Source organism: Drosophila innubila, chromosome X (assembly GCF_004354385.1).
Source record: "Drosophila innubila isolate TH190305 chromosome X, UK_Dinn_1.0, whole genome shotgun sequence".
Classification (NCBI taxonomy): Eukaryota; Metazoa; Arthropoda; class Insecta; order Diptera; family Drosophilidae; genus Drosophila; species Drosophila innubila.
In genome coordinates, this window is record NC_047626.1 from 3,710,749 (window position 1) to 3,723,075 (window position 12,327).

At 36.4% G+C, this 12,327-nt stretch overlaps 2 protein-coding genes across 4 annotated transcripts; both read left to right on the forward strand.

Moving 5' to 3' along the window:
- The first annotated feature begins 4,255 nt into the window (after positions 1 to 4,255).
- On the forward strand, positions 4,256 to 7,756 carry LOC117789022 (vanin-like protein 2). The gene is made up of 4 exons (XM_034628010.1): positions 4,256 to 4,456; positions 4,525 to 5,161; positions 6,320 to 7,040; positions 7,518 to 7,756. Exons 1-4 carry the CDS (start codon positions 4,373 to 4,375, stop codon positions 7,753 to 7,755), a joined length of 1,680 nt encoding a protein of 559 aa, XP_034483901.1. The 5' UTR covers positions 4,256 to 4,372; the 3' UTR covers position 7,756.
- Positions 7,757 to 9,237: 1,481 nt separating this feature from the next.
- LOC117793927 (vanin-like protein 3) lies at positions 9,238 to 12,327 on the forward strand. Of its 3 annotated transcripts, none has more exons than XM_034634379.1 (3): positions 9,238 to 9,664; positions 9,701 to 10,026; positions 11,338 to 12,327. In XM_034634379.1, the coding sequence occupies exons 1-3, from the start codon at positions 9,264 to 9,266 to the stop codon at positions 12,252 to 12,254; spliced, it is 1,644 nt and encodes a 547-aa protein (XP_034490270.1). In that variant the 5' UTR covers positions 9,238 to 9,263; the 3' UTR covers positions 12,255 to 12,327. The 3 variants fall into 3 exon arrangements, with proteins under 3 accessions (XP_034490270.1, XP_034490272.1, XP_034490273.1); XM_034634381.1 differs by having other exon boundaries at positions 9,707 to 10,026; XM_034634382.1 differs by having other exon boundaries at positions 9,238 to 9,663; positions 9,718 to 10,026.

Here is a 12,327-nt window from a genome sequence, read left to right on the forward strand (position 1 = left end):
AAATAAATCAAATAAATCAAATAAATCAAATAAATCAAATAAATCAAATAAATCAAATAAATCAAATAAATCAAATAAATCAAATAAATTAAATAAATAAAATAAATCAAATAAAAAAAAAATAATAAAATAAATAAAATAGATAAAATAGATGAAATAATTATAATAAATAAAATAAATCTTTCTTTCTCTTTAGTCTCAAAACTTTAGTCTTTCTAATTTCTTTAAAGTCTTTATGTTCTCTCCAGTTTAAAATCTGTAAATTTTTATGATACTCCCCATTATATATCTTCTTCTTCCTTAGACCCTTATATTTTTTTTAAATTATTTTTTTTTTTGTTTTCATTGTAATTATCACTGTTTTCAACATGGTCATTTTATTTCCTGATCTTTTCATTATCTATCACTTTCTAATATATATTCAATCTCATATAAATTGCCGTCATTTGAATTATAAATGTACATCAATCATCACATTTGAAATAACTCGGCATTAATTATAAATCTAAACTCCATGCTAACATTATAAGCATGTAATTTATCTCTTGTTATTGCCAAATAAAAATCGAGTTTAGCTCAATAATTTTGACTAGCATATGAATGCTTTGAATATTTATGATGTTCAATGTGAAATTTTAGATGCGAGCTAAAAATCAAAATTTATGGCATTTTGATGGGGTAAATTTTTGTGAAATAAAATTGCGAAAATTACTTTTAGAGGCGAGTTTCGGTTCTCAGTTTCATTTCTGTGAACGCTGTAAGCCCCAATATAATTATTTATTGATATAAATAGATTATGAACTGCAAATAGAAATGCGAAATTTCCTTTATTTTTTTCTTATTTTTTTTGTGAACATCGATGGGAAAGACAGACAGACAGACAGCTGCAAAAAACAAGTCGGTGCTTAAAGTTGTTGCCCAAGTTCTTAGACAACTACACACACACACTCACAGACACACACAGACACACACACACAAAAGATGGCCCAAAGAAATTAAATTATTTGTTAGCAGCAAAACGTTGGAGGACAACAACAAAAATTGTGGAACGTCGAGCCCATGAAGGGCATCTAGAAAAACGAGCATGACAACAAGGACATATAGATTACATAATACATATAAACACATACACTTGTGTATATATACACACACACACACACACACATATGTACATTCACGGGGGGCAACAAGTGAAAATCCATTTGTTAGAGGAAATCGTGCAAAAAGCTTAAATACAAAGCTTAAACATAAGTAGCAAGCAGCACACACACACACACACACACACACACACACACAGCTGACCCGGCAGTCAACCACACTCACACACACATACATACTTGATATATACACATACACAGTGAGCATTCGGTTATGCATATGTGGAGCAGGGACTTAAACAGAGCAAAGCTAAATGAAGCTGCCTTCGTTTGCCTTTTTTTATACCCTATACCCATTAGACGTGTGAATTGGGATATGCCATGCTAGACAAACACTTTGCTTAAATGCAAACTAAATGATTTCAGCAAGTCAAATGTCCCTACACATCTGAAAATATCCCTGCTAGGCTCCATTTATGCCTAATCAGACGCAAATGTCCCAGCCTCATCATAAATTTCCCTATTGTCTTCTATATCAAACGTTTCGCCATCAAAAAATTCCTCTTTATGTGTTATTAAATGTCTCAGCCCTATGCCTACTCAGACGCAAATGTCCCAGCCTCATCGGAAATTTCCCTGTTGTTTTCTATATCAAACGTTTCGCCTTCAGAAAATTCCTCTTTATGTGTTATTAAATGTCTCAGCCCTAGAGAAAATGCCTCTGTTCAGAAATAATTTCCCTGATCCTGCTAAATATGCCTGCTTGTGTGCAAAAATATCCCTCTTGAGTTTGCAAATATCCCTGCTTTACTCCAATGTTCCTGCCTCTTTAAAAATATTCCTGTAACTTTCTATATTTAACGTTTTTTCATCAAAAATATCCCTTCTTATGCATAAATAAATATTCCAGTTTAAGAGCAAATGTGTCTGCTCAGAAACAATTTCTCTTAGTAAATATCCCTTCCCAAATATCCATATCATAGCGTCCTTTTAGAAATATATTTCTGTTGAAAAGCTCTTACAGCTCTTACTGTTTGTATAGAAACTTCCCCTCCACTTACAGGGTATTTCCCAGTCGTGCACTGGCAAACAAAGCAGCCTCATTTGTTGCCGTAGTTGTTTCACGTCTTACCTTTTAACGTGTTTTACCGTTCGTTTCTTCTTTATGGCAGCCTTCGCATAAAATGAGCAGCCAAAGTCTCAGTCAAAGTATGTGTGTGTGTGTGTGTGTGTGTGTGTGTGTGTGTGTGGCAAGGGGGCGGGGCTGTGGGCGTGTACACGCCTCGGCTCCCTTGGGTAAATTTTCGTATTTAAAATATATGACCAAAAAAGTATTCAAACATTATTTTTAAATTTTATATAAAAGATAAAAATAAAAATTTATTTTTCTTTCGACTGCCTAAAAGCAATTATCTTGGATTTGACAAAGATAAGAAAGGATTGGGAACTATAATTTGAGAAATTTGCAGTAGCTGTGAAATAGCCAGTAAATGCATAAAAGCTAAAAGCTGATTGCTACGAAACTCAGGCACAGGCTTAGTAGGTGGGCAGAAAAGTTGTTAGTACACTGTCCAAAAAAATACGACAAGTGTGAGTGAATAGAGGAGGTTGCTGAAATGGAAGCGGATAAAAGCGGATAAGTACGGATAATAGCAGATAAACGTGAATAACGCATATTTAACTTAAGTACAAGCATAAGAATAAAATTCATGATAACAGTTTTTGTAAGGAAATTGAAATGAAAAACTAAAAAACTAATGAGCTACGATTAAAGAACTGAATGCAAACCGAAATTATTTAAGGTTAACGATACTCTGAATAACCGCTATAAAGATAAACAACATCAACATTATAATTAAGTGTAAAATATGCGATAATATATCAGATATATACGACCGATAGTAAAAGCAAATTAAAAGCGACAGATTAAATGATAAAGCGATTTAATTCAGTTAGGTGTACGAGTACCAGATAAAACCGGCTGATAACAACATCCATTAGTCGAAATCGTAAATAGAGACTCATCGTTATTTTTTTTGGAACTAAATGATAAGGCAACAAATATTGCACTTGCCTATTAATAAATGTAGAAACGATCGTAAATCCCAATATATATGGAATAACTTGTCATTAGCCCGATAGCACGCACGGACCTGTATAATCAAAAAAAAAAAAAAAAAAAAAAATTAGTTGGGAATATTTCTTAAATAGTTTTTGGACAGTCGTTCAATGTCCAAGCGCCAAAAAAATAATTGCGGTTATCATGCCATTCTGTTTAAAAATGATATTCGAATAGGTGAGCAGAAAAAAAATTACGGATATAATTCAAAGTCCCACAAATATAACGCCATCGATTTAATTTGATTACTAATTGGCACTTAACTGGTTAACTCAAGTTCTACAGTGGGTTAAAAGTGATTTGCATGAATTAAAATTTATTTGAACACACGTGCGAATGATTATGAGATCATATATCATTTTTAACCTATGTGAACTCAGCTCTTACTTGTTTAATATTGTTGAAATTTGGTATAGCTGTTGCTTTTAATGGTATATAGTGCATATGTTGGAAGTAGAAGTATTGGATGGGATTTACCTATAGCTGCAATAGTAGGAATTGGTAGAGAAAGAAGTTTTTGTTTGAGAAACTTTTTTAATTTTGACGATATTATAATTAAACATATAGAGCTGAAGTTTTAGTAAGATTTACATGTGCCGGCAAAATTTTATAAGAATCGGTTGACTATATTATATAGCCAACTTGGGCTTTAAAGGATAAAATTAAGTGTATATTTAAAAAAATGGTTTCCTATACGGATTTTTAAGTGAAATTTATTTTTAAGTTAGCTTACATAAATTGTATATAATTTTATATAGCTTTCCTAGGAGGAATTTGTCTTTAAAACTATGATTTAAAATGTATGTAAATCAAAATAGAGTTATTTATATATTTAACATGTTTATTAACCACCAGACAGACTTTAGTGAAGATATGCAAGAATATTTCATTAGCTTGTGACATTTTTTGTTGTTTACTTTTCAGCGTATTTGTCCCACAGTGCGCCGTTCAGCGGTCAACCTTAAAAAGTAGCCACTAGATGATTAGATTAAAGTCATTTGGATTTTTTTAGGCTTTTGCAACAAGTATAAAGAGTCATCGAACTGAAGCATGTGTCGCAGTTGAACTTGCGACGGCAAGAGTCAGAGTTCGATACCGAAGGAAGAGGAAGAGGAAGAGGAAGAGGAAGAGACAGAGACAGAAAGAAGATACAAAGATGGCAACCTTAACCTCAACCTGGTCTGGACAACAGCTAAGTTGGATGCTGTTGATCTTGACGGGCATCGCACTGACTCAGCAGGTTGGTAATTGACCAAATTGATTTTGAGGCAACGATAAGCGTCAAGTCTTATCTGTAATTGGTTACAGGCGGCCATCGATAAAGCGAATTTCTATACGGCCGGCGTTGTGGAATTTCGCAGGGCAAACGATGATGATTGGCGAAATAATTACGATGGTTATGTGGAGATTATAAACTCAGAAAATGCGAAAGCTACAGATATTATAGTATTCCCGGAAGCGACACTAAATGGTCTCAACTCAACCAGTTTTGTGCCGGATCCGGAAAAGAATATAAATCCCTGTTTAGAGGATGCCGAATTTAATTATTATGCCGAATTTCTGGTCAAATTATCGTGTGCTGCCCGCAATGTTAGCAAATATATAGTGATCAATTTGAGTGAGCGACAACTCTGCTCCGATACTCCGGAGGATACGCGTCCTTGTGCCCCGAATGGATTCAATGTCTTCAACACGAATGTCGTCTTTGATCGCAATGGAACTGTCGTCTCACGTTATCGCAAGGTTAATCTCTATGATGAGCCAAGAAATACCACGTTTATTCCTGAGAGCATCAGCTTCGAGACGGACTTCAATGTGACCTTTGGTCACATCATTTGCTTCGACATCCTCTTCTATAAGCCCGGTCATGAGCTCATTATGGACAAGGGTATTCGCAACTTTGTTTATCCCTCCATGTGGTTCTCCCAGTTGCCGTTTTTAACAGGTAAATTTTTGATATGCTTTGATAAGTTAAAATTTGAGCTTTAAAATATTGAATTTTTTTATTTGATCGAAATTAATAATATTTAAATGCAAAATGAATCAAGAGACCAAATCAAGATTAAAGTGATATTTCACTTTAAAATCGGGTCAGTTTTGCCGAAGTTATAGAAGTTTGAAGTTGGTCAAAACTTTGACTTAGCAACTTTATAAGCGAAATTTTTAGTCAATTTGGCATGATTTTTTACAGAAAAATGAAAGGTCCCAGAATCAAGTTTAAAATGTTGTTTTATACTTATTATGATATAAGGAGTTGATTAAAAGTGAAAACTTAAGATTTAAAATTTAGAATTTTTGAAATTCCAAAGGGGGGACCCTTACCTCAAAATCAAGATTTTAAGTGAAAATTATTTTTTCTCGAAATGAATTAAATTTTGAATGCAGAATCAATTAAGAGTCCAAATCATGAACAAAATGACATTCCGCTTGAAAATCTGTTTAGTTTTGCCAGAGTTATGACAGTTCGAAGTTGGTCAGACCTCTGACCTACCAACTTTACAAGGCAAAATTTTTGTCCAATTTGACATGATTTTTTACAGAAAAATGAAACGTCTCAGTATCAAGTTTAAAGTGTTGTTTTATACCAATTATGATATAAGGAGTTGATTCAAAGTGAAAACTTAAGATTTAAAACTTAGAATTTTTGAAATTCCAAAGGGGGGACCCTTACCTCAAAATCAAGATCTGAAGCGAAAATTATTTTTTATCGAAATGAATTTAATTTTGAATGCAGAATGAATTATGAGACTAAACCATGATTAAAATGATATTCCGCTTGAAAATCGGTTCAGTTTTGAGAAAGTTATGGAAGTTTGAAGTTGGTCAGACTTTTGAATTAGCAACTTTACAAGTCAAATTTTTTGTACGATTTGACATGATTTTTTACAGAAAAATTAAAGGTCTCAGAATCAAGTTTAAAGTGTTGTTTTATACTAATTTTGATATAAGGAGTTTATTAAAAGTGAAAACATGAGATTTAAAATTTGATATTTTTTAAAACTTCAAAGGGGGGACTCTTAGCATTAAAATGAAGCCTTTTAATTTTTAATCAAGTTTTTTTCTCTCTTCCTTTCTCTCTTTTCTACTCTCTTCGTTCTTCTAGCTGTTCAAACGCAACTGGGTTGGGCCTACGGCAACAATGTGAATCTTCTGGCAGCAGGAGCGAGTCGCCCCGAGGTCGGTTCAACTGGCACGGGAATCTTTCGTGGACGTGATGGAACCATCGTCAGTACAATGCAAGCTGGAGAGGGAGAGCGACGTCTGTACGTGGCACAGGTGCCAAAATACGATGAGAGCAGTAAGATAAGTTCAAAATCAATTGGAAAACCGTTGAAGAAGACACAAAAAACCGTAAACAGTCAAGAATTGAAAATGAAACGCGATAATCTCGAGTTATATGAAACAGTTTCTTTGGATATGCTAATGGATCAAGCTGAAGACTCCAGTCTGAATAAGGAGGTTTGTCATGGCCAGATCTGCTGTCAATTTGAGCTCGAATGGAATTTAATTGGCCAAGAGCCAATTGCCAATAACAGCTACTACAATTATCGATTGGCAGCTTACGATGGCTGGCGAGATGAAAAATATGGGAATCTGAATTATGTGAGAAATTGTGGCATTTTTGCCTGCAATGGACCCAACTTGGCGGATTGTGGCAAGTTGGTTGATAAGCTGCAACCACGTGTGGCATTCAAACGCCTGATAATCGAGGCAACTTATCCCAAGTCAAAGGAATTTCTATTTATGCCCAACAGCGTGTTGGACAATTTGTTGCCTTTGGAACCAAATCAGTTTGAATGGTCTATTGAGGAGCTAAAAGATGAGTAAGTGAATTAGTATAAATTACTAGATTTTTAATACATATATAATGCCCTTTGTCCTGACTCACTCACTCACTGATCATTGCACAGCCCAAACCATGAGACCTAGGAGGCTGAAATTTTTACACAACATAGCTGAGACAATTTTCCATATTTATTTGTCCTCACTCACTCACTCACTCACTGATCAACATAGCTGAGACAATTTTCCATATTTATTTGTCCTCACTCACTCACTCACTGATCATTGCACAGCCCAAACCATAAGACCTAGGAGGCTGAAATTCTTACACAACATAGCTAAGACAATTTTCTATATTTATTTGTCCTCACTCACTCACTCACTCACTGATCATTGCACAGCCCAAACCATAAGACCTAGAAGGCTGAAATTTTTACACAACATAGCTGAGACAATTTGACATATTTAACTTACTTTTCTTCAATTCTCAACTTTATTTCCTTATTTTTATCACTTAGGAATGAGCAGAAGGTGCGTTTTGCTTTGGCGAAATCTTTGGAACTACAGAATCTTTTGACATTTGCCATCTATGGCAATTATTATGATGATCAATGCACTTTTGGAAAGGGCACACCGGAACAGGATCGCGAGTGCGGCTGGAAGCCAAAGGGAGACGGTGCTTCGGGTCTACGTTTCTCCAGCTTCTTTCTGCTGACATTGTCACTAACTCTGACAATTCTATTTAAACAACACTAGCTAAAAAAACACTACATTTTTTTTTTTAGTTTTAAGAAATAATATTAAGTTTGCGTTAAAGAGATATTGTAATATATTTAAAACTGATTTTTTAGTGACATCTTGATGGATTTGAAACATGCTCGAGCTAAACTATTTTAAATATTTAAAATAATAAATAAATTGTCTTAATTTATGTTTTATGGTATTAAGTGTTATTTAAGTATGTTTTTTGACTTGCTAGTTTGATTTTAAATCTATCTTCATTTATTCAATTTCATTATTTTGAACAATTTACAATTATTTTTTTTTGTATAGTTATAATAATATTTTATATTATGATAAAACTGTTTGAAATTCAAATTATACTCTATTATAGTAATGTTTTAATTTATGATAAAATTGTAGCCGTTTAAGCCTGATGAAATTTTAGAATTGCTCAACACAATTTCAATTAATAAATGCAGAACTGATAAGAAAGGAATTTGATGTTTTTGATATATGGTTGACGTCAGAAATATGTCTTTTAATTTCAGCAATATTCATGAATAAAATATTTATTCTTGTCATATTTTTGACAGTAAATTAATGCTTATTTGTAATTAAATATTTTTACTTAACTAAAAACAGTATTTAACTTAATTCAATAAACTTCAAATTTAATAAAATTCCACAAGAAATAATTTGACAACAGATGATAGTGGGTTCTTGTATTAAAAGCAAGGCTGCAAGCCTCCAAAATGTTGTTAAAGATTCGGTTCGGCGGTTCGAGCCATAGAGCAAGACATCGGTTTGGTTCGCGAATTAGTTTATATACCCCCTGAACCTAAGGTTTGGGTTCGAACCTTGGTTCAATTTCATACAAATAATATTTGTATAGTTTTACATTTTTCTCTACATTTTGAACTAATTAAATTTTTTTTTTTTCAAAGAAATAAAATTTTGATGATAATTTAAATTTATTTGAAGATTTAAAAATGACTTATTTTAATCCGAAGTCTCAAATAATTACGTAATATTAGAAAACCATAAAATTTATGTAATTATTTTTTTTTTGCGAACCGAACCTTTTATTTTAGAAAGCGGTTCGGTTTAGGTTCGGGTTTGCAAAGTAAATAATTTGAAGGGTTCGGTTCATGATCCGGTTTAGGCTGCTTAAGAGCTCGAACCGAACCGGTTTGCAGCCTTAATTAAAAATGATAAAATTGTAGTTTAAGCGGGTTCCGAATTGGTTTACAATTAATTTATATAAATTAAAATAAATATGGTCCAAAATCATAACAATCGTGTCTGAGTCAATTTAGTATTACTAAAAATATAATGATGCAAATTGGAATCATTTGAAGTGAACCTGAACTGAGTTAAAAAACTGCCCAAAAGTATGCAATAATTTTTGGTAATCTTCTCCAGGGTTGTAAACCAAAGCCAACAGATGATAACAGCTGTTGACAGCGAGAGATAAGATACAAATCCATTATGCGATTTGGCCATTTGAGCAATTGAGTAGCAATCAGTCCGCTTGCAACGTCATGTGTGGCAAGTGGTGCACGTTACTGCTGTGGCTCACTGTGGCGCCTTTGGGTGGCTCATCGGCAGCCAGCACAGATTACTACACAGCCGGAGTGGTGGAATTTCGACCTGCGATCAGCGGTGCAAATTCAACGCAATTGCTTGAAGAGAATCTTACGGCGTATTTGGAGTTGATTTCACTGGCGAATGGCACAACGGACATCATAGTTTTTCCGGAGGCAACGTTGAACAGTTTGCTGCAATTGACAGCAGTGCCGCAGCCGTCGTCACAGAGTTTGTGCCACAAGCAGACTGTGGCTGCCACCGAGGTGGCTGAGTTTATGCGGCAACTTGCCTGCGCCGCTGTTGAGGCACAAACTTATCTGCTCTTCAATGTCAAGGAGCGCGAGGAGTGCGGCAAGAAGCAGCAGCGGGATATCGATAACGATGACGATACCGATACCGATAACGATGACGATACCGATACCGATAACGATTGCCCGCCACGTGGTTATCGGCTGTACAACACAAATGTGGTGCTCGATCGCAGTGGTGCGATTGTCTCGCGTTATCGCAAATGGAATTTATATTTGGAGCCACAATTGAATCGCACTGCCAAACCCGAAATCGCCATCTTTGAGACGGACTTTAATGTCATGTTCGGTCATTTCGTCTGCTTCGACATGCTCTTCTATACGCCTGCCCAGGAGCTCGTCGAGCGCTACAATATCCGGAATATTATCGTCACCAAAATGTTCAACTCGGAGCTGCCTTTTCTAACGGGTGAGTGAAAGTTGAAAAACAAATTTACAGGGTATATACTAGTTTAAAACACATTTAAAAATCTCTTTATCACATCATAGATACTCTCATTTACTTTCTCCCAGTCTTTTATAGTAGTTTCTTGCCTTGAAGTCTATGAATATATCATTACAGGGTATCTTCTAGTTCATTACACTTTTAGAATCTTCTAGTCACATTTAAGAGACTGCAACACCGCTTTTTTTTTAAGTCTTTCTCTCCTTCTTCTTCCCTATAAATCTGCTCATCTGGCAATACAGGGTATCTATAAGGCGATCAGCCGTCAAAGTATATTTGAATCACATCTCAGATACAGTACCTAAATTTTTGCCACATTTACTTTAAATTTTCTTCCTCAGAAGTCCGTTCAGCTAAAATTACAGGGTATCTATAACTCGATTACACTTCAAAAAATTTGCCAATCACATATTGTGTACTATGCTTCGCCTTCTTTAGTCTATTTTTTATTTTATTAAAGTTAGTTCAGCTATGATTAAAGGATATCTAAGACTTCTTCACTCTTAGAAATTTCCCAATCACATTTTGGACATTTCAATACTTTTTCTACCACTCATGTTTCCTTACTTAATACCTTTTAGTCAATTCAGCTATCATTACGTGGTATTTACTAGTCGCTCACTCTGCTAGATATCTCCTAATCACATTTTTTATTACTGTACCTTACTTTTATCCAGTATTTCTTCCCTTCTCTCTTCAAAAACAGGTTGACTATCATTCCAGGATATCTATAAGTCTATCACACTTTTAAAATATGTAACTCCCAATTACATTTTAAATATTGTTACTTAATTGTTACCAGTCTACTTCCTTTCACACTCCATAGCAGTCAGTTTAGCTATCATTACAGGGTATCTACTGGTCAATCACACTTTTAGAAAGTCGCCTAATCACATTCTAACAGTCTTTCAGCTCTTCTTCTATTTTATCTGTCAGTTCTGTTATCATTACAGGGTATATGCTAGTCCATCACACTTTAAAAAAACCTTCTAAACACATTTTGGATGCTGTAACTTGTTTTTAAACAGTCTCTCTTGTCTTCTCATTTTATGGCAGTCAGCTTAGCTATTATTCCAGGGTATTTGCTAGTCGATCACATCTTAAAAAAATCTTCTTATGCCATTTTGGATATTGTAGCTCAGTTGAATGCAGTTTTTCAGTGAGTTTCCTGAGTTTCTATTAGTAGATTTAGCTATTATTACAGGGTATATATGAGACAATTACACTTTGAGTAGTCTACTAATCTTCTCTCTCTCTCTCTTTCTTTCTTTGCAGCCAGCCAGCTGCAGCAAGGTTGGGCGTGGGGCAACAATGTGAATCTGCTGGCCGCTGGAGCGAGCTTGCCCCAAGGTGGCATCACTGGCAGCGGCATCTATGCGGGCCAACGTGGCGCCTTGGTGCGACGCATGGTCGGCGACGCGACTGTGGGCGTGCGGCAGCTGCTGGTGGCACGTGTGGCACGCTGGCCGGAGCTGGCGAGCGACGCCGTGACGCCGGATGCGGAGCGAGCGGGACCCGTGCAACGTGAGCTGCCAATGTTGCAAGTGCCGCAGTTGCAGCAATTCACAAGTTGGCAGGTGCCGCTTATCAATGGCAGCTTGCAACAGCGGCGTCTGTGCCACAGCGATCTGTGCTGTGACTTTGAGCTGAGCTTGCAGCTGCCACCAAAGGAGGCGCCACATGTGGCACAGCACTATGAGTACGTCTATCGACTGGGCGTCTTTGTGGGGCAACGTCGCTATGAGCAGGAACAATACAGCGTCATTCGAGTGTGCGGTCTATTTGCCTGCCACAACGCCAGCGTCGAGAGTTGCGGTCAACTGAGGCAAGCGGCGGAGGAGGCGTGGCAAGCTGCGCCGCTGCAGTTCAACATGTTGCGCGTCAGCGGCGAGTTTGTGCAACGTCCGCATCGCCTGCTCATGCCCAGCACGCTGAGTGCCTCACTCTATGCGTTGCAAGCCACCGAACTCGATTGGTCCCTGTTGCAAGCTGCCGACACAGCTGCCACCACCCACGTGCAACTGCAGCTGAAAAAGCCGCACTCCCAGCTGCTGACCTTTGGCATCTATGGCAACTATTTTGATGAACAGCACGATGACGGTGGTGGCGCCACAACTGCCGGTGGCATTGGAGTCGTAATTGGTTGGCTGCTGTTGTGGCAACTGCTGCTGCACTGTCTTATCAGCCAGTAGCTGCTACCTAAGCAAACACTTTGCTGATTAACTCAAATCGCAAATCACACAGGCGACAAAATTGTCGAAAATA

What these genes read in the sequence shown, in the direction of transcription:
- LOC117789022 (XM_034628010.1), top strand. Translation starts at nt 4,373, where the DNA reads ATGGCAACCTTAACCTCAACCTGGTCTGGACAACAGCTAAGTTGGATG. An exon ending in CCAGTTGCCGTTTTTAACAG is followed by an intron (nt 5,162 to 6,319) that starts GTAAATTTTTGA and finishes TCGTTCTTCTAG; the next exon opens with CTGTTCAAACGCAACTGGGT. An exon ending in ATTGAGGAGCTAAAAGATGA is followed by an intron (nt 7,041 to 7,517) that starts GTAAGTGAATTA and finishes TTTATCACTTAG; the next exon opens with GAATGAGCAGAAGGTGCGTT.
- LOC117793927 (XM_034634379.1), top strand. Translation starts at nt 9,264, where the DNA reads ATGTGTGGCAAGTGGTGCACGTTACTGCTGTGGCTCACTGTGGCGCCT. An exon ending in GAGCGCGAGGAGTGCGGCAA is followed by an intron (nt 9,665 to 9,700) that starts GAAGCAGCAGCG and finishes CGATGACGATAC; the next exon opens with CGATACCGATAACGATGACG. An exon ending in GGAGCTGCCTTTTCTAACGG is followed by an intron (nt 10,027 to 11,337) that starts GTGAGTGAAAGT and finishes CTTTCTTTGCAG; the next exon opens with CCAGCCAGCTGCAGCAAGGT.